The 25565-nt window shown below is 35.3% G+C and overlaps 2 protein-coding genes across 9 annotated transcripts; one reads left to right on the top strand and one right to left on the bottom strand.

The window, feature by feature from the left end:
• The first annotated feature begins 4596 nt into the window (after positions 1-4596).
• LOC104105270 (uncharacterized) lies at positions 4597-17097 on the top strand. Of its 4 annotated transcripts, none has more exons than XR_688321.4 (9): positions 4602-4987; positions 5081-5147; positions 12572-12611; positions 12713-12845; positions 13159-13230; positions 14544-14624; positions 15259-15320; positions 15432-15558; positions 16765-17097. XR_688321.4 is itself a non-coding variant. In XM_009613527.4 (9 exons), the coding sequence occupies exons 1-8, from the start codon at positions 4694-4696 to the stop codon at positions 15496-15498; spliced, it is 816 nt and encodes a 271-aa protein (XP_009611822.1). In that variant the 5' UTR covers positions 4603-4693; the 3' UTR covers positions 15499-15526; positions 16765-17097. The 4 variants fall into 4 exon arrangements, 3 of the variants coding, with proteins under 3 accessions (XP_070047878.1, XP_018629358.1, XP_009611822.1); XM_009613527.4 differs by having other exon boundaries at positions 4603-4987; positions 15432-15526; XM_070191777.1 differs by lacking the exon at positions 12572-12611 and having other exon boundaries at positions 4597-4987; positions 5094-5147; positions 12672-12845; positions 15432-15526.
• A 4808-nt stretch (positions 17098-21905) lies between these two features.
• LOC104105272 (probable protein phosphatase 2C 34) lies at positions 21906-24677 on the bottom strand. 5 transcript variants are annotated; one of them, XM_009613531.4, is made up of 6 exons: positions 24527-24677; positions 23620-23889; positions 23216-23512; positions 22892-23009; positions 22467-22690; positions 21906-22145 (listed from the first exon to the last, which is right to left on the bottom strand). In XM_009613531.4, the coding sequence occupies exons 2-6, from the start codon at positions 23869-23871 to the stop codon at positions 21966-21968; spliced, it is 1071 nt and encodes a 356-aa protein (XP_009611826.1). In that variant the 5' UTR covers positions 23872-23889; positions 24527-24677; the 3' UTR covers positions 21906-21965. The 5 variants fall into 5 exon arrangements, with proteins under 5 accessions (XP_009611826.1, XP_009611823.1, XP_009611824.1 ...); XM_009613528.4 differs by lacking the exon at positions 24527-24677 and adding an exon at positions 24374-24488; XM_009613529.4 differs by lacking the exon at positions 24527-24677 and adding an exon at positions 24091-24342.
• Positions 24678-25565: the final 888 nt, after the last annotated feature.

Raw genomic sequence — 25565 nt, forward strand, 5'->3', positions numbered from 1 at the left:
GGGGAGGGGGCGAAAACTTTGGCTAGACACATACAAAAATACCCTAGAGATAAAATAAAATATGAACGTCTGAAAGCTTTGTCCGAGGGGAGAAGTATACCTAGTCCTAGTCAGGGTAACTCTAGTACCGGTTCAAATTAATTTCAACCGGGAATTAACACTATTTTCGGTGGTATTTTATATTATAATCCAAAAAAAGATCGGGAAGAATTGGCAAAAATGGTAACTATTATGTGATTACCCTATAGTTTTCCTTCTGACCCTTCATTTGTGCATTATATTAGAAATGTTTTTAATCCTACTTATAAAGGTTTTCCTCGCACAACCGTAAAGAGCGATATTTATAAATATAAGCATGAATATGAATAATATTTGCGCTATTTATTTACTCATATAAATTATTGTATTGCTATTACAACTGATATTGGTAGAAGTGGCAATGACTGTGATTACCTTACTGTTACCAGTCATTGGATTGATGAGGAATGGATAATGCAAAAGTGCATAATTGCTTATAGAATAATTAATTCACGTCACACAGGACAGTTTATTGCTAGCACAGTTACATATATTTGCAGATATTTTTGCATTAGTGATAAAATAATATCGGTTTCAATGGATAATGCTACTAATAGCACAAATGCTATAGACTTGCTTACCACTACGCTAAATCCTGCATTTAGTAATATTTTTCATGTTAGATGTATTTGTCATATTTACCATTTAATTGTGGGTGATGGTATGAGAATTTTAAATATTAAAATTAAAAAGGTTAAAATGGCTCTTAACTGGCTTTTTATTCAAATTGTAGAAGTAGACTTAGAGAATATTTTAAAAGATGCGATGAATTTGGCCTAAGAGAAATAAAGGTTCCTAAATCTTGTCCAACTAGATGGAATTACATGTATGAAAGTTTGATTGTTGCATAGGAGGTCCTCAATTTTGGTATGAAATTGTTTATAATGGTTTAGCACTTGAAGATGCTGAGTTGGCTGGACTTCCGGAAGCAATAACCTCAATTAGAATAAATGCTCAAACTATTTATAATGTTTATCAAGTAGCATTAGATCATGCTAGACCAAATGTTCCAACTTCTTCTTCTTCTGATTCTCAATCATCTAAAAGAACTGCGGGAGTAAGAGCACTTAGTGGTTGGGTGGGGTTTAGGGGTTCTCAAGATACATCTAAAAGAACTGCGGGAGTAAGAGCACTTAGTGGTTGGGTGGGGTTTAGGGGTTCTCAAGATTCTAGTAGCAATAATTTTTCACAACTAAATGAGCTTGAAATTTATTTGTTGCAGCAAATTAAGGAAGTGAATCCCGACGGCTCCTTTAATCTTTTGCAATGGTGGAAGACAAAGGAAAATACTTTCCGGTTCTTTCAAAGATGGCCCGAGACATTTTAACTATTCAAGCTTCAACAGTGGCATCGGAGAGCGCTTTCATTCAAGCAAGACTTCAACTCGGTGATTATAGAGTGTCTATGAGGGAGAGCTTGAAAAAATCAGTACTTTTCAGAGATTGGATCCATTCGGAAAGAAGACATTTTGGACTTGCTGAATCACAACCAGATGAAGACGAAGCTTACGAAGAACTACTAGCTGAATTTGCAGAGGATACTGCTTCGCCCGATAATGGAAGCGGCGATGACCAAGCTACTTTTTCGCCACCACCAACGGAAATTCCTCCGAACCTTGAAGGATATATGAAGTTTGTAAGAGATACCATGTAACTTGTATGAACAAAAATTAGTATGAATTATGTAACTTGTATTTTGGCACATCTTGATTAGTTTCTTTTTCTTCTCAATGGTGGTATTAACACCTTATTGTGCTCATTCCATAGGGGGGAGGAAGACTAAGAAAGATATTTTCATATTGTTTTAATGCTATAATAAAATTGCAAGGCATTTCTTTGAATATCTCTTTACAATATTTTTGTCTTTAAATTTTAAATTAAAAAGTTTAGGTCATAATTCTATAATAAAATTTACAAGGCATTGCCTTAAATATTTTTTTGTACATCTTTTTGTCTCTAATTTCAATTCTAATTTTTTTAAAAAAAATTAATATTTTAGCCGTTGGGCCTACTTAGCCCATTTAGCCCGCGTCCCGGACCGGTTCCTAGAAAAAGACTATTTAGCCCGGGACTATTTGGCCCATTTAGTTAGGGACCGGACGGGGACCGTTTGGATCGGCCCACTTGGCCCGTTTTGGGGCCGGACCGGCCCACATGCCACCCCTACAATACCTTATTGATAATCAATTTTATTTCTCCAAAATCTCTTCGAGAGCTCTCAATTAATTTTGTACTACAACATATTCATCAACATCCATAGGTGAATATCTCTTCCAAGGAAAACGTTTTACCGTTATGGTCATGGTCAAAGTCATTATAGGCAAGATATGTTGTTTCTATTACTATTACCCTGTAATAATAATATTGCCATAATATTTTGGCATAATCACAATAGGTACGTGATCAATGACTATTCATGTCATAATAATAAAATTATTTTCTTATTTCCTCTTAAACCTCTTTCTAGAGGTGGGTGTGGTATATTCACTATCACTGACACGTTCATATTCTTTCAAGAATAAATATATATTCATAAATCACATGTTATTACATTCACATCATGAATGGACCATAATTATCTATATGTGCTTTACAGAATCTAATGTCAAATCGATGACAAGCATTACTTTCACAAGTGAAGGATTATTTGAGAATTCTTATTGTTCTCATTGCCACAATGATGATGATTATAATTTTGTCTATTGTCACGTCCACATCCATTGGTACCTTCTCGGTAATAATTTTATTTTCTTTCAGACTTATCACATATTGCTATCACATTCTCTTAAGAGAACGAGAATGAAGCAAATTCAATGGGACGGCTTGTGCTCATGATCATACATGAATTTGATCATGGCAAGACATAGAAAATTTACCACTTCGGATGGTTATAATATTTTTCAAACTCTTTTAGAGTTATAATCAAAATTTATTGTCTTTGTATTTAAAATTAAATTATAGAATTTTATGAATTTGAAAGAGAAAAATAAGATAAAATACCTACATTAAATTTATTCCTGAAGGAAGTTCATGGAGAAATTGACAATTATTATGCTCCATTTTATGTAGAAGTTGGCACTATGCACATATCTCAAAGCCTGAGCCTCACATAAATTCCTATATCTTCTCTCCACGAGTGATTTAATTTCTCAAATATTAGACAACTAATTAATAGTATATCTATAAATTAAAACAAACGCCCTCTACTCAATTGGTTAGAGTCACGTGCTGATAACGTATTATAAAACAATAAAAGAAGAAGAAGAGTATTGCAGAGAAAAATAGAGAGAGAATTTTTTATTGATTTGGGATGAATTACAATGGAATAGAACCCCTAATTACTTTTACCCACGAAATAACAAATTCTAAAATGTCTCTAAAAGATAGACATTCCACATAAATAAAATATTATTTATAACAAAAATAGAATTTTTCGTACATTATCTTTCCCAATTGTAAAATTGATGTATGTCACCTAGGGGTGTACATAGGTCGGATTGGTTCGGATTTTTCAATTATCAAACCAAACCAATTATGTCGGATTTTTAAATTTATAAACCAAACCAAACCAACAAAGTCGAGTTTTTCAATCTCGATTTTTCTAGGGGTTTTCGAGTTTTTTTCCGGTAAAGTCTTCATAGCATAAAATATGTAACTTGTACTCCAAATATTTCTTAAATTCTAGTAAAATACAACTATATAATGTATTTTTCAAGAAACTAACACAATAATATGAGATAAGTCATAACATTATACTAAAATATTCAATAACAAAGATAAAATAATAAAATTACATAAAATAAATATTGCTAATTAATAAGCCATAGTGAAAATTAACATAATCTAAAAATACTATATAGGTCATGCTAAAATAAGTATAGCTAATAAGTATTAATATTAATTACATAACTAAGCACTAAAGAAAAAGATAAACTAAGTTATGCATTTTCATTATAAACCAATGTAAAACTAAAATAATTATCCAACATTATCGTCATTCACATTATCGTCATTCCTAGTATTAAATTGAATTGAATTTCTTTTGTTAGCATTAGTATTGATTTGAACTTTGTTTGAGCTACTACATTTATGGGCTTTAAAATTTATTTACCATTCAAGAATGTTAAGTCTAAACTTGAAATAATACGTTAAAAGATAAAACTGTGAAAAAGTTTAAGAAATATTTATAAATTACATTACAATAAATATTTATATGTATAAAATATTTTTAAAAATTATATAAATGTATTATCAGTTGGTTTGATTTCGGTTTGACTTTTTTTAGTTAAAACCAAACCAAACTAATTATGATCGGGTTTTATTTTCCAATCTCAAACCACATCGAATTTTTTTTTCTCGATTTGATTCGGATTATCGATGTGGTGCGATTTATGGTTTTCTTTCGACACCCCTAATGTCACCTACGATTATATTCTTTTTTTTCCCTCGTCACCTACTGTTATATTCAGTTAAACACTGAAAAATCATTCAGAAATGAGATTTAAAAAAAAATAAAAAATGGAGTATTTTTTGTGAAAAACATCTTCCCCTGTGAGCAGTCCTAAGAAACAGAGGCTCCACACCTTTAGCTGTTGTTACCTTATCATCTTTCCATAATGGCACTAACCCACACCCTTCATCCCAAACCCACCGTTTCTGTAGTCATTAAACCCTTTAAGTACTGCCCTTCTTCAAGTTCTTTACCTCTATTCTCAAGCAAGTTTCAGAATGGTGATATTTTCTTGGGCGCCACTTTTTCAAGAATTCAGACTTATCACAATCCACTACCAGCTTTGACCAGAAGACTATTCTTGCCCTCAGTTTCTGGGCTCTGGGATGCATTAACAAGTGGTAACTCAGCTCGTGATGCTGTAATGGCAATTCGAAGGGGAATGCAACTTTTCAGACAGGTAATTATTCTTGATTTCTCTTTCAGTTTACTGATTGTTTTTTACTAGTTCAATTGATTTGAGGGATCAGAAATTTTTGGTTCTGTAATGAAGGGCGACGTGTTAGGGTCTTTGGTGGAGTTTGACAAGGCAATTGAACTTGATCCTCGCCAGAAAGCATGTGAGCTTCTTAATTGATTGATACAAATTAAAGCGCATTAATAATTTGTCCTATTATTACGCAAATGAAACTAGAGGGTGTTTGGCTAAGCTTGTAAGCTGGCCAAACTAGCTTATAAGCACGTTTTGGCTTTTCTACGTGTTTGGTAAACATCCAAAGTACTTATAAGTCAAGTGCTTATAAGTTAAAATCAGTTATAAGCCATAAGTTGGTCACCCCCAACTTATTACTTTTCAGCTTATAAGCACTTTTAGTTTGACCAAGACTTTTACTATTTTATCCTTAATAATATTTTTTAATTTACGAAATATTTTTTTCAAAATAAATTTTTTAATTTTCTCTTCATTCCATATTCGTTGTTTATCATTTTCTCTACAAAGAAACTTTTTAATTCATAATTTTTTGTAAAAACTTTAAGGGTATTTTAGTCTTTTTAACAAGAGAATAGCTTATCAGCACTTTTCTACCAAACATATCAACTGCTTATTACCAGTTTCAGCACGTCTATCCAAACACGTAAATGCTTATTTTAAAAATCAGTTTCAGCACTTAAAAATATTTTTCAGCACTTCAAGCTTATCAGCTATTTATAATCAGCTAATCCAAACGTGCTCTTACAGAGACTAATAGAAGAAATACAGTTCAAAGAAATGCATTCCAATTGAGTAATTTTATGAGTAAAATCCACTTTACCCCCTTAACCGTTAAGGGTTCGGAAGCAATAGCCCTCATAGTTTGAATGGGAAAAGGAACCCCCTTATGCAATATATTTTTGGTGAGAATTTCTTTTTCAAAATAAATATTTTTTTTCTTTCTCTATCCTTTCAAAGGTGAAGTATAATATTTTTCATCCAAACCAATACTTGAATTTCGTCTTTCTTGCTTGTAAAATTTAAGATATTCTTATATTATATCGAGGCCATTGTTAAAATTTTTGCAATAAAGAAAAAAAATCTTGCATACAAAATTCAGGAAATATGCTGAGCATTTCAATTTAAAAGGAAAAAGATACACTGAAATAATTAATTCTCTGACATATATATTAGATGAAAGAATTGTTTCTATGAATATTAATTAATTTATTTTTTCTTTGTACATTAAAATTATTATACTAAAGCAATATTAAACTTTACTTATTTTGAAAATATCTTTATTGAACAGAAATTATAGTTGATAATGTCACATTTGAAAATTTATTATGGAGGCGTTTTTGCATTACATCATATTTTAACTATGCAGGAAGAAGGCTAAAGGATAACTCCATAAATTATATAGATCCTAATTGTTTGTCATATCTTGAGCTTTTGGAAATAATAAAAGAACTTGGTTATTGTTGCAGCCAAACGCACACGCAAGTATACACGGTCGTCAAGTAATAAAGTGACTAAAAGTCGGATGTCGAACCCACGAGGACTTGTGATTAACTATTAACTAAATTAGACTATCCTAATTATCTAAATAAGAATTAAACCTAAAAATATTTGATTCTAAACTAATTAAATAAAAAAATATAAATAATGAACTTTGAACAGAGAAAGAGCAAATTTTTATGATATCAATGTAATGAAAACGATCTAGGGTTATGGGCTATCTAACAATCCTATTATATTCTTCAGTTGAATTGACCGACTAATTTATCTAGCTTATTGGTTGACAGGGTTAATATTGCTCATAAGAATCTGTCGAGTTCTTACTCGCCTATTCAAGCTAACCTAACGCTTATATGTCTATGGAGTTAGAATCACCAAGAACGCATTTATAATTGCTGTAAATCAACCAAGCAAGGCAATTAGGTATATGTCTATCCTAACCACGAATCCGTTCCCCGATGCCCGAGTTCAAGAACTTGCTCTACTCAATCCTATATGCAATCTAGAATTCCCACTTTCGAGTTCAATTCTAGATTCGTAGATAGTATTCAATTGGTGATCAAGCAATTAAATAATTAAGCAAGATTGAATAAATAAACCAATATGATAAATCAAGAAGGCAAAATCAATATCCGAATAACAATAGCCATGAAAGAACCACAACCCTAGAACGTGAAGTTTAGCTCCACATAGACATGGTAGCCAAACAACAAATCATACAAAGAAACATAAAAATTACTAAGTTTGGTGAGAGAAAGATGGAACTTGATGAATTTCGGCCTCCACGACGGCTTTGTGCTTGTGTTTTTTCTCTCAAAACGTCCTCTTCCTTTTAAAATAGGTTTAGGTTGGCTTTTATATGAGTTGGGGGCGTCTAGGGGTCGAAATAACCGAGTCCTAATCGAAAAAGGACACGTTCCCGTCTTGAGCGTCCAGGGCAACGTGGGGCGCTGGCCCTGGCGCTCAAATATTTTGGCTGCTGTAAATTGCGCCACAGCCAGCGCCCCACGCTAGCTGTGGCCCTCAAATTTCACTTTTTGCCTTTTTGTCCCGATTTCGCTCCAATTCGCGTCATTTCGCCCCAAATTGTGTCTGAATGATCCCTACACATAGAAATACCTAAATTTAGCACAAATAATCATATTAAACATCTCAAATCGTCGAGACATGAGCAAAATGTGAGGCGGTATATATCAAAATATGCATACATTAAGCCGATTATCAACACCCCACACTTAGACTCTTGCTCGTCCTCGAGCAATGGAACTATATTAGCACCCCCAAAACGTACTTAGCACTATGAAAGAGGACCTCACAATTAACTCAATCAAACACCCTACCTTTTGACTATGATCGATGTCGGCAATTAAGCATGAACACACAAATTTCACATTCTTCCCGTTTTTAAATAGCCCAAGTATACTCAATGTTTTTCAACCAACTCAATCAACTCAAGCAACCTCTCCACAACCACCTTACCTCAAGAGACGACTCGTTACCACTAAGCATCCTCAACTCATGCACTCACCCAACACAAGAAAGTGTACAATATCACCAATCCGTCATGAGATCAAGTGCCCTCACCACAAGCAAAAGAGTGAATATCAAAGTAGTCCACAAATTTAAATATGTCATTGAACATAAATTAAGGACATCACACAATTGAACAACATTCACTCACTCTCACAAAGAATTCATGTGCATCCCGTGGTCGTACCATAAGCTTGCCCGTAGTGTACATCTCTACTAATATAAGCTAGCTAAATCTAGGATCAATTAGGACTTTAAGATTGTAATGTAGGCTAAGGGACGGGTAGGATACATTTAGGAATAGTGACTAACCCTCCTAAGCACTTTAATACACTACACTCACAATTCAAGCGCAATTGCTTCGCAACCCATTCATTTGTCATACACCATAACTAACATAGCCCTATTTTCCATCAAGCACCTCTATGGTTTCACTAGCACGAGTGACAAGGATTAGGAGGTGTGTCTTTCTACATTATTTGAACTTTTGTTTGCTCTTTCTTTTAAAAAATTTTCTTTTTTTTTTACACACTCCATACATTGAAGTTCATAAGCTAGTGACCTTTATTCACAATTTTAGTGCACCTTAAGGGCCCTTCCATGGTTCCACTCAAAAGCCACTTCCCAATCTCTCACCTTACTTCTTCTAGCGACTAAGTGCCTTAGGAGGTAAAGGTTCAACAATCTCACATTAAGAACAAAGTAGGAGTACGGCTTGTAATGTGGGTGTCAAAGAAACGGTCTATAGGCTCAAAGGGGATAGCAATGGGAAAATTCTATTTGTCAGTGACAAACACCTTTATGGTCAAGCAAGAAACGCCTATGTCATCTCCTAGACTAGCACAACTTAATGATTTCGCGTTGATTAACACACAGGGCAAGTTCTAGACTACACAAGATAGCACAGAATATCAACAATCCTTACACACACATGGCACTTGACTCACTCAAGACGGTTCTGTGTGATTCTCAAGTCAAGCAAGCATATCAAGTTAAGAATTATTTAAGGAACACTGCACTAGGTGGCATACAAGTCAATCAACTGAGAAAAAGGCGTCAAAGAGTAGGCTACTTAATCTACTTGGGCATTACAATTCAAATTATATATGCAGGAAGACAGAGTGCATGCTCTAACTTAACTTGCCAACACCAAACATATCAAAAGGTATCTCTGAGCACCTTAGTTTTCTCCCTTATCCTACTCAAAAAAAATAAAACAAAACACCCGGTTCGAGCTACACCCTTGGAAAAGAACCGGTGTCCAAAGAAAAACCAAGGGATACTACCTAACTATCAAAAATAAAAAAAAAGAAAATCTTTTTGGTATTTTTAATCGGACTTTAATCCCTCAAGAAAATTGTCCAACAGATCCATCGTCGGGAAAAGTCCAAAAACAAAATTTCAATTTTTTCTCAATTTTTTTCTTTTTTTTTTTTAATCTTTTTTTAATTACTACTACTACTATACTACACCATTAATTCTACTAACTATGCTATTAAAAATAAGAAGCTAGCTAACAATAAAAAGATAAGAAACTAACAATATACTAATATAATACTATAGAAAGAATAGAGAATCTTCCACCCCACACTTAAAAGAGTGCAGTGTCCTCAATGCACAAATAAAGTAAAAATAACAAGGGTGGACAAGAAACTCCCTGAAAGACCAAAGGCCGAAGCAATAGCAGCTCACGGGGTACTCAGACTTCTCCCATGGATGGTCCTTTGTGCGGGTACCTCACACTAGTTCCAACCATCTGGCTCGCTTTTGCACGCTTCCAGTGACTTTTCTTCCTATGCTCATAATCCTACAAAACAAAACAACACTACAAAAATAATAAAATAAACAAAAATAAATAAAGCAGTAAAGCTGGGTTGCCTCCCAACAAATGCCTAATTTAATGTAGCGGCACGACGTGAACCGCTTTTTGCCTCCACCTCGAACTTATGAATTGAGCCCCTAACATGGCATCCAGTCTGCGGCTATGCTCCAGTGGTGGGGCTACAACGATAACCAGGCCAAGTAATAAATTTTTCACTCTACACTTCTCGGCCTTTAGATGAGGAATGTAATTTTTGCTTTTTGGCACAACAAATTCAAGAATATAGGCACTCTCATCCTCACCCTTTGACCCCCTCATTGGCTCAGATGGCTCGATTACTATCTTACTATCTAAACACAATGTGGAAAAATGATTGGAATGAGGTCTAATGCGCCTTAACTCATGAATTGTACTACTATTTACATCCCCATATATACACACACTCAAGTCTCCCAAAGTAATGTTATCTATTCCCTCATATGACTCTAGAGCATTCTTCTCAACATTGGCATCCTCAAGAAAAACATGGTCTAATGATTGGTATTCTCGTTTTAGCTCCTCAATTTGGTCTAGAAGATTTTTTTCAGCTTCACACAACTCATCATTAAATTGTTGGCCATTACACGCATCAACCTTTTCATTCAAATTTGCATCCAAGTTATGCACAGCCAAGCCAAAATTATCAATTTTATGTGCAAGATCATCTCTCTCCTTAGACCAATCATTCACCAACGTTGTCAGAAGACAACGTCGTTCCGCATATTCCCTTAATCGAGAATATTCGTCCCAATACCAACCCTTACTCCCATATTCAAATTCAGATTTCCAAGAGTTCAGGTCATGACAAGCCCAAAATGACGGGCCATATAAGTCTTCCGTCAACCAAGAGTCTTCATCAATAACCTTACCTCCATATATTTCATCCCCAGATGTCATGGTGAAAGAACTAGAAACACACTAAGAGAAAAATCAAATAGTTATAAAAATAAAATATTTACAAAAAGAGAAGGAAAAAAAACTTGTAAAGATAAAAGTAAAAGCCTAATGTAGAAAAATAGTTAATTTCTAAGTCCCCGGCAACGGCGCCAAAAACTTGTTGCAGCCAAACGCACACGCAAGTATACGCGGTCGTCAAGTAATAAAGTGACTAAAAGTCGGATGTCGAACCCACGAGGACTTGTGATTAACTATTAACTAAATTAGACTATCCTAATTATCTAAACAAGAATTAAACCTAAAAATATTTAATTCTAAACTAATTAAATAAAAAAATATAAATAATGAACTTTGAACAGAGAAAGAGCAGATTTTTATGATATCAATGTAATGAAAACGATCTAGGGTTATGGGCTATCTAACAATCCTATTGTATTCTTCAATTGAATTGACCGACTAATTTATCTAGCTTATTGGTTGACAGGGTTAATATTGCTCATAAGAATCTGTCGAGTTCTTACTCGCCTATTCAAGCTAACCTAACGCCTATATGTCTATGGAGTTAGAATCAACAAGAACGCATTTATAATTGCTGTAAATCAACCAAGTAAGGCAATTAGGTATATGTCTATCCTAACCACGAATCCGTTCCCCGATGCCCGAGTTCAAGAACTTGCTCTACTCAATCCTATATGCAATCTAGAATTCCCACTTTCGAGTTCAATTCTAGATTCGTAGATAGTATTCAATTGGTGATCAAGCAATTAAATAATTAAGCGCAAGATTGAATAAATAAACCAATATGATAAATCAAGAAGGCAAAATCAATATCCGAATAACAATAGTCATGAAAGAACCACAACCCTAGAACGAGAAGTTTAGCTCCACATAGACATGGTAGCCAAACAATAAATCATACAAAGAAACATAAAAATTACTAAGTTTGGTGAGAGAAAGATGGAACTTGATGAATTTCGACCTCCACGGCGGCTTTGTGCTTGTGTTTTTTCTCTCAAAACATCCTCTTTCTTTTAAAATAGGTTTAGGTTGGCTTTTATATGAGTTGGGGGCATCTAGGGGTCGAAATAACCGAGTCCTAGTCGAAAAAGGACACTTTTCCGTCTTGAGCGTCCAGGTCAGCGTGGGGCGCTGGCCCTGGCGCTCAAATATTTTGGCTGCTGTAAATTGCGCCCCAGCCAGCGCCCCACGCTGGTTGTGGCCCTCAAATTTCACTTTTTGCCTTTTTGTCCCGATTTCGCTCCAATTCGCTCCATTTCGCCCCAAATTGTGTCCGAATGATCCCTACACATAGAAATACCTAAATTTAGCACAAATAATCATATTAAACATCTCAAATCGTCGAGACATGAGCAAAATGTGAGGCGGTATATATCAAAATATGCATACATTAAGCCGATTATCAGTTATTCTAAAAGTTATCTATTGAAAAAAGAAAAGAATTTTATTTAAAAAAAATTGTTTCACGGGAAGGGTTCCCTTTCCCATTCAAAACGTGAAGGGAGTATTGTTTCCTAGCCCTTAAAGGTTAAGGGGTAAAGCGGATTTGACTCTAATTTTACCATTATTGTTATTTGGGTCAGACCTTTAGATACTATGAGTTGGTGAAAAGTTCCATTTTCTTCTCTAGTCAAATGAAGATTGTCTATTCATAAAAGCCATGTAAAGTTTATTTGTGTTTTTGCTGCAAGCTATAATAAGGATGGGCATTAACTTTTATTGACTGCTATCTTTCATTGGGTAATCAGATCTTTGGCAAAGGGGGTTGTCTCTATATTATCTTGATAGGTAATAACTTTTCCACTTATCTTATACTAGTTTGTATTAAATTTTTGGGCCTTTATTAAGAAAAAAGACAAGCACAACTTAAACTGGTTGCGTCTGGTTAGGTATGAGGAGGGTGCGGAACAATTCCGTTTAGATGTTGCCCAGAATCCAAATGACACAGAGGAGTCGATATGGTGCTTCCTCTGTGAAGCTCAACTGTATGGAGTTGGTGAAGCAAGAAAAAGATATCTTGAGGTAAGTGACTTCGTCTGCATAGCTAGACTATCAAAATTCTGTTCTGCATTTTTTGCCTATTAATAGAGGATTGATGTTTTTTGATTGACGCACTGATACCCAAATATGGCTATTAAATGAAACTTCGTCATGTTCTAAGAGTTAGTTTGTACTAATATTTCCAAATTGAGAATTTTTTACTCTATTGAGATTCTGTTATGTGTAGAATGATTTGATCAAGCATCTTATTGTAGCCATTTTCTAGATTCTATTTGTATATTTACTTACAACAACTAAAATTTGAACCTTCCAACAGCTTATCTGATGTGTGCAGGTAGGTAGAGATTCACGACCAGTCATGCGAGAAGCTTATAACATGTTTAAAGACGGTGGTGACCCAGAAAATGTATGGAATATGGTTTTGTTGTCAGAATAAAGCAATTCATTTTAGCTTTTGATTAGTTTCAAGTTAGTTTGTTCTAGTGCTTGTTCAATTCTTACCCTGATCATAAACGAATACTAACCGAAGTAGGCAATATGTTTCTATTTCATTCACCTTCACTCTCTTGTTCTTGTACTAGAGATTGTCTCTACTCCTTCAGTTGCTTGTTCATATAACTTAAACTGAGAGCCTGGTGATTCTTACTAAATTATGAAAGAGTTTCTTGACGAGATTTATTTCAAAACATTCGTATTTATTTCAGTCCAACCTTTCTTATAATATGTCCTAAACTGAGAGCATAGTGATTGTTACTAAATTATGACAGTTCCTTTCTTTGAAGCAACACAACAACAACAACAACAAACCCAGTGAAATTTCATAACTGGGGTCTGGGGAGGGTAAGATGTACGTAGATCTTACCCTTACCTTATGACGGTAGAGAGGTTGTTTGCGAAAGACCCTCGGTTCAAGAATAGTGAAAATGAAGCAATAAACAGACAATAGCAACATCAAGTTAATAAGACACGGAAGCAAATGGTGCAACTTACAATAACAAAGATCTAAGAATATGACACTACAAGAATAGAGCCAATCCTACTGGAAATAATGACACACCGTGTAATAGCAAGGGGCTAAGAATAGGAAAATACAAGGCTAGTACTAATACTACTGAAAAGACTAGACGAAACTCTTGACTGTCTGTCAACCCACAACCCTAATTCTCGACCTCCACTCCCTCCTATCGAGGGTCATGTCCTCGGTGAGTTGAAGTAGAGTCATGTCCTGCCTAATCACCTCACCCCAGTACTTCTTAGGCCTCCCTCTACCCCTCCTCTGACCCGCCATGGTCAACCTCTCACACCTCCTAACCCGGGCATCAGAGTCTCTCCTCTTCACATGTCCGAACCATCTCAGCCTCGATTCCCGCAACTTATTTTTCACAGGAGCCACGCCCACCTTGTCCCTAATATATTCATTCATAATCTTGTCTTTCCTGGTATGCCCCCACATCCATCTCAACATCCTTATTTCCACTACTTTCAACTTCTGTACATGAGATTTCTTGACTGACCAACACTTGGCTCCATACAACATGGCTGGTCTAACTATCGCTTTATAGAACTTGCCCTTAAATCTAGTTCCTTTCTTTGAAGCATTCTATTTTAAAATATCTATGAGTTGTTCCTATGATCTACACTATATGTATTTCCTCTAATTTGCAGCTTTGATTGGTGTCAATATTTTCACTAACTACAAACTATTCCTTAATTCTGAAGCTTGTTGCTGCATTTTCAAGTGGACAGCCAAATGAATATTTCTATGCTTCTCTGTATGCTGGGTTGTACTACGAATCCCAGGTTTTTACTAATCTCTAGGCCCTACATTTACTATGGTGATTCTTCTGCCAGATTGCTCTTGGAACTGGAAGTAATTTAGCTTATCTTGACCCCTGCTTACTTTCACAATGCACACATTACTCTGAGAATGAACCTGTATATCCGATACTTTTTTAATAAATTGTGTATGCCATGATTTTGTTCTCAAAACTGAGGTAGAGTAGTGACTTTGATTGACGTAAAGTGCAACGGTTGCTTTTGATAGTCTTTATGAAAGTAACTGAAATACCATCTTCCACTGTGGCCTCACATGCGTATGGTCATGTGATTCTTTCAGGCTAAGTTCAATAGTCACGCACTGCTTAATTTTCATATGATGGCAATTATGTAGTCACAGAAGAAAGAATATTAGCATAGTGATTTACTTTATTACAATTATTGTGTTTTACTGTTTTCCTTGTCAATGGAACTAAATTAGGATAAAGATTAGTTTCTTCCCACAGTAAAGGAGATCTTTGAAACATCTACAATGGTTAAATTTGCATAAGAATGGCCTGAGTTGGAGAGATTACTATCAGATTTTCTACTTAAGCTTTGAATACTGGAACTCCAACAGCTTACATGATGAGCTATTTTGCTGTTTTTTTATTTCCAGAATGAGCCAGATGCAGCTAAATTTCATTTAATTGCTGCTTGTCAATCGGCTTACGGATCAAGGTTCGATGAAGGGTGTTTTAGCTAGATATATGCAAATTCAGTATACTTGTTGTTTGTCTTAGAAATATATGTAAGCATGACGAAGAGCCTCTTATTAATATTCATTAATAGGTCTGATGATTACATGGCTGCTCTTGCCAAGGTTCATTGCAAATGTAGAAACTGGAACCTCAACTAAGAGAATACACTCAAGTGCAGTGAGTATGGTAAATTCGTTGTTCCGAAATTTCTCACCAAAGTATGTTTCTCGATTTACATATGTTTCAGCTTGACCGAATTTACACTTTCATTGTTAGTTTTATAAAATCACGTGTCACTCAATTAAATGGTGAATCATCTTGAAACATGTCAATGACATTCCAAATTAGGATGTGGACTAGTAACTTGTGTACAAATAGCTAAAGGAAAGGTATAAAAATATATCTTTTTTATGCAGCCGCAAGAATTCTTGATCTGCCTATGTCTGTTGATACTGTTATTTGTAGATACTCTGGTTATTCATGTTAGAGAATTAGATTATACTGTGTTTAGACAGCTTTGATAATTAGATTGTACTATGTTTAGACAGCATTACCGTAAATTACAACTAGCTTCATATGTGTGTGAACGGACACAAGACTGTTTATTACATGACACCTTTTTGCATTCATATTATCTATGGCTCAGTCGCGAGTATCATTTAGGAGTGCATGATGAGTTAACCAAGCCTGAGAACGGAACTAAGCAAATATATTTTAAGTAACCATGATGCAGCTTTACGGCTGCAAGTTTGGCCTGGATATGAAGACGAGGGAGAAAACCTATTAGTATCTAATTGCTTCTCTTTCTTGTTTGCATATGGTGGTCTAGCATTTGGAGGATGACATTTTATGGATTGGACTACTTTAAACTAGTAATGATTTAGGTCAAAATCAGATGCTTAATCAGATAACATATTTTTTAAAAGCAAGCGATTTACGGAGTACATTGACATGGTGAATGAGCATGATGCTTATGTAAGAATGTTTTCGCTACATCAATCGAACACCAAAAGATATATTTCAGAAGATGTTTGTATGAAAAGTTTATGATGTTGAAGTATTGTTGGACCTCAGTGTTTCTGATGTTCGTCAGCTGGTTATTCCTGCTGCAGCATTTTACACGAAAAGAAAAGGAAAAAAAAGGAATAAGTATCTTTAATGTTCCATGTTAGAATCGATTTGTCATCTAAAATATTGATCCACACATGCATTAGAAACATATATAAGATTATACGATTCTTTATCCAAGGGTGCCAAAGTTTTTTTTTTTTTTTTCTTAATTCTTCCACTATCTATTTCTATCTATGTTTATTCTTCCCTTGTCTATGTCTATTCTATTTAATACTAGAATGATTTTTCCGTATCCATACTAATACCAATCTAGACCATCTCATGAATGTGACCAAATCTCATATACTTTGCAGTTTGTTTGCACTGTTAAAAAGGAGATGGAAAGAAGAGAAAGGACTCCAGAACAAAAAAGGGAGAACACATATGGTTTCTCGTCTTTCATACACTGTTGAAGATAGAACAGAAAGAAATGGAGTGAATTATTGTTCTAAAGAAAAAAAGAGTAGAAGAGAGAGGGAAGTATAGCAACCATCTTTACATGACTGGACACAGTCACACAGGTATAACTGATGTAAAATTTAAACTCCTGATAATAAAAGGAGGTATTTGAAATTATGAGCTGTTATGTAAAGGTTTTATTTGATTTGTTCCTGTTCAAATTTTGAGTTAAAAATGCATTACTCATCTATCGCTTTCTCCCGTTGCTACCTTTTCTCATTTGAGAAACAAATCGAAATATATTGTTGCTAATTGCAATTTGCTAATACTACTTTGTTACTGAAGTTTGAACAAAAAGTAAACGGTGTTGCGAATATTAGGTTTGGTCTTGATGCAATTTCGTATGTACTCCCTGTTAGTTGTTACCACTCCCTCTCCTTCCAAACATTGTTACAAACGTGCCCAAGTGCTATTCTAGTTATGGTCGTTCAAAATCGAACCGTAACCGTTAACCGAGCCGCGAAAACAACTTATGGCTTACTGGTATCAGATTATCAGGGTAATGATCGGTGAACGGATTGAAATTTTATACATAACGGCTTAACGGTTTGAGGGCGGATTACTCAATTTCCTTATCGGATAAATCGTTAACCCGTTAAGAATTTTTATATTTATACTTTTACCTCTATGTATATTTTTTTAAGTAATATTTATTGGTCGGTCCAAGGTATATGGAATAAGGTCATGATCTAGTAACAGATGTAGACCTTGATGTAGGATTGGATTTAAGTTAGTTGGGACAGACTAGTCTGCTACTTCCATTTAGACAAGTACTATATGATTTAAGCTAAAGGTGGTTGGTAATCTCGTTGCCCAAATTATTGGGGTTCGGTTTCTATTTTCTAGACCTACTCAGCTAGTTCAATTTTCAATACAAAAGGCTTCATTTACTTCGTCCAGAATTATTGCAAAGACAAAGCATATGTGATGCTTTACTCCAAATTTTTTCTTAATTGATAATTCGATAAACCGCCCGATAATTATTAATTCGATACAAATCCGTTCGATATCTTATTGATTGACTAGCGAATTATTATATTTATAAACCGATAAGCGATATGCCAAACTGTTAGCGTAAATATCCTCCCAATCTGCCCGATAAGAACCCCTAATATTTCTAGTGCAAGAAAATAAAATGCTAAAGCTTTATATCTAACTTAGTTTAGTAAGCTGTTGACACACTCATATTAGGCTATGTTGAGTTTATTTGATTTGAATTGTCGTATCGTCGATGTTGCATAGCAAATAACTAAAGTAGTGGAAATATAGTATGTTTAGGTAATGGAATTAAAAAAGAATTAACTTATTTATTTTTTAGTCCGTTTAAAAAAGAATGAATTTTTTAAAAATTTGAAGACAATTTAACTTTAAAATTCGCTTTTTATTCTTAATTATAGTCACACAAATATTTATGCATTGTTTTAGACCACAAATTTTAAAAATTTTCTTTTTTGCTTAAACTCTGTAGGTTCAAATAAATTAGAAAAAAGGGAGTATATATTTTCTATTTATCACTCCCTCTCAAGGCTTCTAAGATAAGAAAAGGTAAATATGAATCAAGTTCCTTGAAGTCATCGCCAAACTTTGAGACACGAGACACAATTCGGCTTTGTGCTTATTAGGGTCATATTCATAGGAGGAAAGGTAACTCGCACCAAATATACAAATCACTTGCAAATACTATCATACACCTAACTTTCACCAAGGAATGCTGTGAAATTTGAGTTTCCAAAAGAAAAAACTTTTAATAGGAAATACTTTTTCTTTTAGTGGATGTTATATAATACAAAAGGATTAACCGAAATTAGTGAGATTAGAACACCATCATCACATATTTTAGAACGTCTCAAAAGTGAGTGTCACAATTGGGGTATATATAGGTGAAAATTTTCAAAGTGGAGTATATATGTGTATATATATTGACCTGCACCTATTCTCAATCTAATGGCTCTAAATCTTGATCTGTGTTTGATTTTTTAAAAGATGGGGCAACAAGAATATTAAAAATATTGATTGAAAATGTCTCTCAATTTTTTATTAAGCATAGGAGGCTTTAAATAGCCAACTTGAAAGCAGAATTTGCAGAATAAATATTCAAAATTTAAAATCTAAAATATCACAACTTACTTATCCAACTAAATTTAAATTTAAACAAAAAGACTGACTAAACTACTTATTATTCTAGTAAATCATAAATGAGGAAGCAGAAATTCAACAATCTGCCTTTCTTGTAGATGATATTTTTTAGTTCTTTTCAAGGTATTTAGAGGGAAAAAGCCTAATAGTTTTGGGTATTATTATTGGTTTTGATGGTGATAGCACCGCGATCAGGGTTGACATGGAAGCAGTCCATAGACGTCGGAGGTGGTGTTATAGATGCTGACTGCAGAGGTTGATTTTGAAGTGAAGGTTGGTGATAGAATAGCACAACTCATCATTGAGATAATTGTGAAACCAGAGGTTGAGGAGGTCGATAATCTGGACTCAACTGTGAGAGGCTCCGGCGGCTTTGGATCCACGGGAGTATAATACCTAAAGGCCTCAACTTGAAAGATTGTGCACTTGTAACATTCTCTAGGTTATTTAATATGTTTTGGTGTTTTAGGGATTCCAGTAAGTGCTTTAAAAATGCATTGCTATATTGATGGGTAGACCAAGACAAAACAAGTGTCTTTCTTTGTGTTAGTTTTTGGGGCTTGGGTCCACCCATTATGGATGTCTAAATTAAACCATCACAATAACTGCCAAATGTGAAGGGGAGATCACCTACATAAGAAAATAAGTGAATGTAAAACTTTGCAAATGGGCGTGTTGATGTTGGGCATATTCTTATATGTTTTAATGTTGTTTTATTCATGTTTTAACCGTTTTTTGGTGCTATTTGGTCTTTAAAATACCCAACATGCGATAATTATTGGTTTTATGACTAATTAAGTTGTATGTGATGACTTAGGATGTTTGGAGTGCAAAAATTTGAAGAAAAGATGCTCTAGCTATATGAGAAGAGGGTGGATGCGTCACATCCAACCTTGCAAAAAAGGCTAGTTGGTTCACCCTTAGCAGTGAAGTCGGGAGAAGGCATCCACCTTAGCATCCGCGCCTGGGCACAGCAAGGTTGAGGGAACAGAGGGTGGATGAACAGAGGGTGGACGGAAGCATCCACCCCAGTATTCGATGCTGATAAGTTCAAGCTGAGGTGGACGCGAAGCATCCACCCCAGCATCAATCCCTAAAGCTGATTCGGAAAAGGAAAAGGGAAACTTTGGCCCACGACTTTTGTATGCAATATATAAGTCAAAAACGCCTCTTTTAAGGCATCGAACACACTTTTTGAAGGGGATTCGACCGAGGGAGAGAAAAGAGCCGTCGTGGAGGCCGTATTTCATCTTCTTCCGCCAACTTAGTGATTTTTATATTTCTTTGTATGATTTGTTATTTGGCTACTATGTCTATGTGGAGCTAAACTTCACGTTCTAGGGTTGTGGTTCTTTCATGACTATTATTATTCGAATATTGATTTTTTCTTTCTTGATTTATTATATTGGTTTATTTATTTAATCTCGCGCTTAATTATTTGATTGTTTGATCACCAATTCAATATTATCTACGAATCTAGAATTGAACTCGAAAGTGAAAATTCTAGATTGCACATAGGATTGAGTAGAGCAAGTTCTTGAACCTGGGCATCAGGGAACGGATTCGCGGTTAGTATAGATATATACCTAATTGCCTTGCTTGGTTGATGTTAAGGAATTATAAATGCGTTCTTGCTAGTTCTAATTCCATACACATATAGGCGTTAGGTTAGCTTGAATAGGCGAGTAATAACTCGACAGATTCTTATGCACAATATTAACCCCGTCAACCAATAAACTAGATGAATTAGTTAGTCAATTCAATTGAAGAATACAATAGGAATGTTAGACAGCCCATAACTCTGGATCGTTTTCATTACATTGATAACATAAAAATCTACACTTCCTTTGTTCAGAGTTCATTATTTATTTTCTTTTAAGTTTAATTAGATCAGAGTCATATACTTCTAGGTTTAACTCTTGTTTATATAATTAGGATAGTCTAATTTAGTTAATAGTTTATCACAAGTTCTCGTGGGTTCGACACTCACCTTATCACTTTATTACTTGACGATCGCGTATACTTGCGTGTGCGTTTGGCTGCAACAGTGTGACATTTAGGCTGTGAAATTTCCACTTTTGAAGATTTCCTTGAGGGATTCAAGTGTTGGTTTGTGCTTTACCTTGTGTTTAAGAGGAACAAGTTCGTTCTTCTTTCTAGAGCATTTTTTCCAAATCTCTGGCAACTCCTAGTGAATGATATGATACCTCAGTTGACAGCCCTTTGGTTTCCTTTAAATAGTGAACATTCACCTTTGCTTATTTTCTGGGGCGTAGGCCTATGTTTCCAGAGCATGATATTAGTATTCCTCCAATTGCAGCTCCTCTTTACTTGACGGTGAATTTTTGGTAGTGGCCACTTAGAAGAAGTGCAAGGCTTGCTTGATCATGACAGTTAGTATCATTTAGGCAAATTGACTTAAGAACTGTCCATATTTGAGATGAGGGGATTCAAGACGTCTTTCCAAGTTTAATCCAGATTTCATAGTCATGCTTTCCGAAGATGGTGGTATCTAGACCAACTAGCATACACTTAGATTAATTTATCAGACATCCTATAAACCACAAGGCAAGCATATCTGCGCACAAAGATAGGAGCAGCTGATGGGATCAAAAGAGGTTGTTGCTCTTATTCCTCAACCAATCGGTCATTTTCTTGGGACTTTGTTGTGTTCCCTTTCCTCCAATACAGACATTTATAAATGTTTATGGTTACCTCCAGAAGCAGGTGTCTTGATCTTCTCTTTAGCTCCAAAATTGCTTCATTATCATTTTAGTCCAATAACAGTTGGTTTTTTTTGTTCCTTTCAGCTCTATCTAATTGTGGTGGGGGTCTGGGGATGATGAGGGTGAGAGCAGGAGAAGCAAACTTGCTTTTTCACTAAGTTCTATTCTGGTGTAGATACAGGGTGAATTTGTTGTCACAAGGGAGAAGAATGAAAAAAGAGTACAATAGCTGAAATATCATCCATAGCTATTCCTCTCCTCTTGTGTCTCCAGGCACAGCCAGCCGATTGCACCAAACGTTTAGCGGCTTTTGCCCTCTCTGGGGTCGATGACACAATTTGTACTGCCTCTTGGTTGGAAATAACATCCCAAACCTGCACAAAGGAATAAAAGTTAACATTTAGTTAGATTCAAAGAAATATTTTATGCAGTTAAAAGGTAGACAATTTGAAGCATATACAAGAGACAGTTTATTTAGTACAATAACTTTTATCCTACTAATCTAACCTTTTAATGCAGTTTACATTTCACCAGTGAGCATTAAGTGGCCATCATGGATGATTACTGATTAGTGCCAGCCTATTTATGCTTAGAATTTCTATCCTACCTACTTCTCTTTGGCCCTACTTAAGGAATATGCTACTATCTGTGACGAATACATCGTTGTCATAGCATAAGATTAAGGCCAGACATACCCCATCCGTTGCCAGCACAACAAATTGATCTTTGCTTGTGATATATCTTTCAATCACGTCAGGAACAGAAGTTAGTCCGAAATCCTTAACACAGTAGTCTCCAAAAGCTCTAGAGATAGCCAATCCGGGGGATTCGTCTTCAGGCAGCCATAACCGGTGCACCCCAGGTTCATCGTCCAAGCAAAATACTCTGCCATTGCACTGCTTTATCCGTTCAGCTTCCTCTGTAATCAACATACAGGCCATAGTGAATCATCTGGTATTTAATACATCAGAGAGCAGAAAAGAGAGCAATATAGAGGAGAATTTATTGGTAGAGAGTGTTTTAAACCGAGCCTATCCGGTACGAATCTGGATTAGTAGGGCCAGTAAATTTCAAGTATGGGATACCTAGAAAGAAAAAGAAAGTATAGAGGAGGACTTACGAGGTAGATTAGGCTTGAAATCCTTAGTGAGCTGAACTGGCACCAAGTTGCCATCTTCAGACATGGTGGCCAATACAGCGCGTGAGTCGCCAACATTCGCTATAAAAAGAGCCTCACCCTGCAAAACAAAAACTTAGATGATTGAGCAACTTCTGTAGATGAAAAATCAACTCCAGAAGATATGATGCTAGCTAGAATCAACAGGTTACATAAAAGGATAAGGAAGAATAATCTAAGAATGTTGGGTGAAATTATGAACAAGGTAAAATTATTCTTAAAAAAGCCATGACTGGCTAATATCATCAAAAGAACTACTGGTATTACCTGTCTGAGTATTGTCAAAGAAGTGGTACCACTGTAGAATGAATCAATCTTAGGATGTTGTTCCAGCTCGTGATCTACAGCAGCACATGCCTTGGTGTAGGAATGCTTCCAAATATCGAATTTATCAGAATCCAAATCGAAATCTGAATCAGTTGAAGCCTCGGACAGAATTTCCTGCCAATTGGAAAGCAGAGATGATGGCATTGAATCTCGAACACACTTCGCCACGAAATGGCCCCATGGACCATGCCCATCAAATACTCCACAGAATATCATGTCTTCTTGGCATCCAAATTCCTGCCATGAGCAAGAATCAAAAGGCATTGCCATGAGCTAATATTGAACAAAGAGGAAGACTTATGAGAGAAAAACCATAAATTGGCCAACTGCGGAAGAAAGAATACCTCCCAAACAATGACGCAATCTTGATTCACTCCTTTTTCTCCTCTCTTAGAGAAGACAGAAGCTAAATTCTTAGAACCATCAACATTGACAGTCCCTGAAGACCTTAATATAAAATCATTTTTCTTGGCTCCTTTAGCCATAGCTTCTGCAGCCTCTGTTCCATTGTAATTCCCATTCCCGGAGTTTTCCCTTCCTTTTTTCAATGATAGAGATCTTGCCAATCCATTAAACATGGAAGAAAAATGCCCCATTTCAAGCTTCGTTACACCCTGCAGTGAAAGGTAAAAATTTACAATCAGATTTCATGTTCTTTATATATGTTATATTAAGTAGAAGTTGGATAATGTCAGCTGAGATAAAGAAGGGGTGTAATCTGACTCAGAAATATTAGAATCCAACTAATGTTTTAAAACATACAACAATCCAAAAATGATGAATCCGGAAGGGATAAAATTAAAACATTGAACAACCTTTTGGTCCTTTTAGCAGTGCAACAAAAGCAGAAAATTATTCAAACTCTTAGATGGAATTTCCAACAACAGAAAATCTCAGAGAATGAACTGATACCCCAAGTTGAATTTCCCCATAGAATCCCTCCCAGTCAAATACTGTATGACTAGACAAAGACAACTGCTTAAAACTTTAACAAGCTTCTTCCACTTCCCTTCTACTGAATCAAATTGAGCAGATTAACACAGAATGGAACAATCTCATTCAACAAATGAGACACAAATTGTTAGAAAGATGTCAGACCATGCGTAAGCGAGAAAACAAAGTCCAGTTTTTTTTTTTTCTGTAATCCACTTTCAAAGAAGCAAAATCCAACAGAAATGTAAACTGTTCCACTAACTAGTTTACACCCATACTTAATCAAAACGGGATAAAAAGGAAAAGCTTGTTCAGGACCTTTTGTTTTCTGGCGAAATATGGTCTGAGAAATGAGTTTTTGAAAAGACAAGAGACTTATTTACAGCTGAAAAGCTGACAGTGATAGCCAAAATGGATCACAATGCTTAAGAGGGTAATTTGATTAGATCTTTATACGGGAGAAGAAGACAACAAATATGAGATTTTTCGTATAATATCTACATACACAAAGGGTACTTTGTACTACTATAATATATTATCCTTTAGAACAAATTAAAATATAAAAGGAAATTTCTGTAAACTCTACATCTATTGTATAATGTCAACTTTAGACTTGGATTTTGTCCAGGTTTTACTTGGGCATTTAATTATCCTACCATCGGGCTGTAGAAAATTAGAAGAAAGTTAGAACGATTCTTTCTTCTTGATATGCTAATGTTCGGTACAATGTGTATGTTTATACAAGTATTTGAAAGATAAGAAAGAATAATTACAACTATATTTAATTAGAAGTCTTTAATTCCTATATGTTTGTCCATAATCACATGTATTTGCCCATAACTCTAGTTGTAACTTACATTTGGATAAGAAAGTTCTGGAAGGTTTGAGTGTCTTTCAGCTATATCCAATATGCTACATTGAAGTGGACTGGATTTGGACTGCAGTAATAAGCCCAGTTCTTTAATTGTATTGGGTTGCTGATTTATATTTTGTGTATTTGTCTCAAATGTGTGTTGTGTTTGATAGGCCTATGTATGATAGGGTATGATCTTTTATTTTCTAGATCATTCGACAGACCACTTGGTTCTTTCTCTTTCTTCGTCTTTGACTGTATCGCCTCCTTCTTCCCCACTTTAGAGTTTAAGTTGTGTGAAGAAGATTCTGGTCCAACACCCCCCCTCAAGTTGGAGGGGTGAGAAAGCACACCCAACTTGGAAACGATTGAGTGGTGTAGAGGTCCAGAAAAGGGTTTAGTAAATATATCTGCGAGCTGAGATGTCGAAGGAACAAACGATAAAGAGATCAAGCCGGCGAGGAACTGTTGACGGACGAAGTGACAATCAATTTTTACGTGCTT

The sequence above is a fragment of the Nicotiana tomentosiformis genome, chromosome 12, assembly GCF_000390325.3.
Source record: "Nicotiana tomentosiformis chromosome 12, ASM39032v3, whole genome shotgun sequence".
In the NCBI taxonomy this organism is placed as follows: Eukaryota; Viridiplantae; Streptophyta; class Magnoliopsida; order Solanales; family Solanaceae; genus Nicotiana; species Nicotiana tomentosiformis.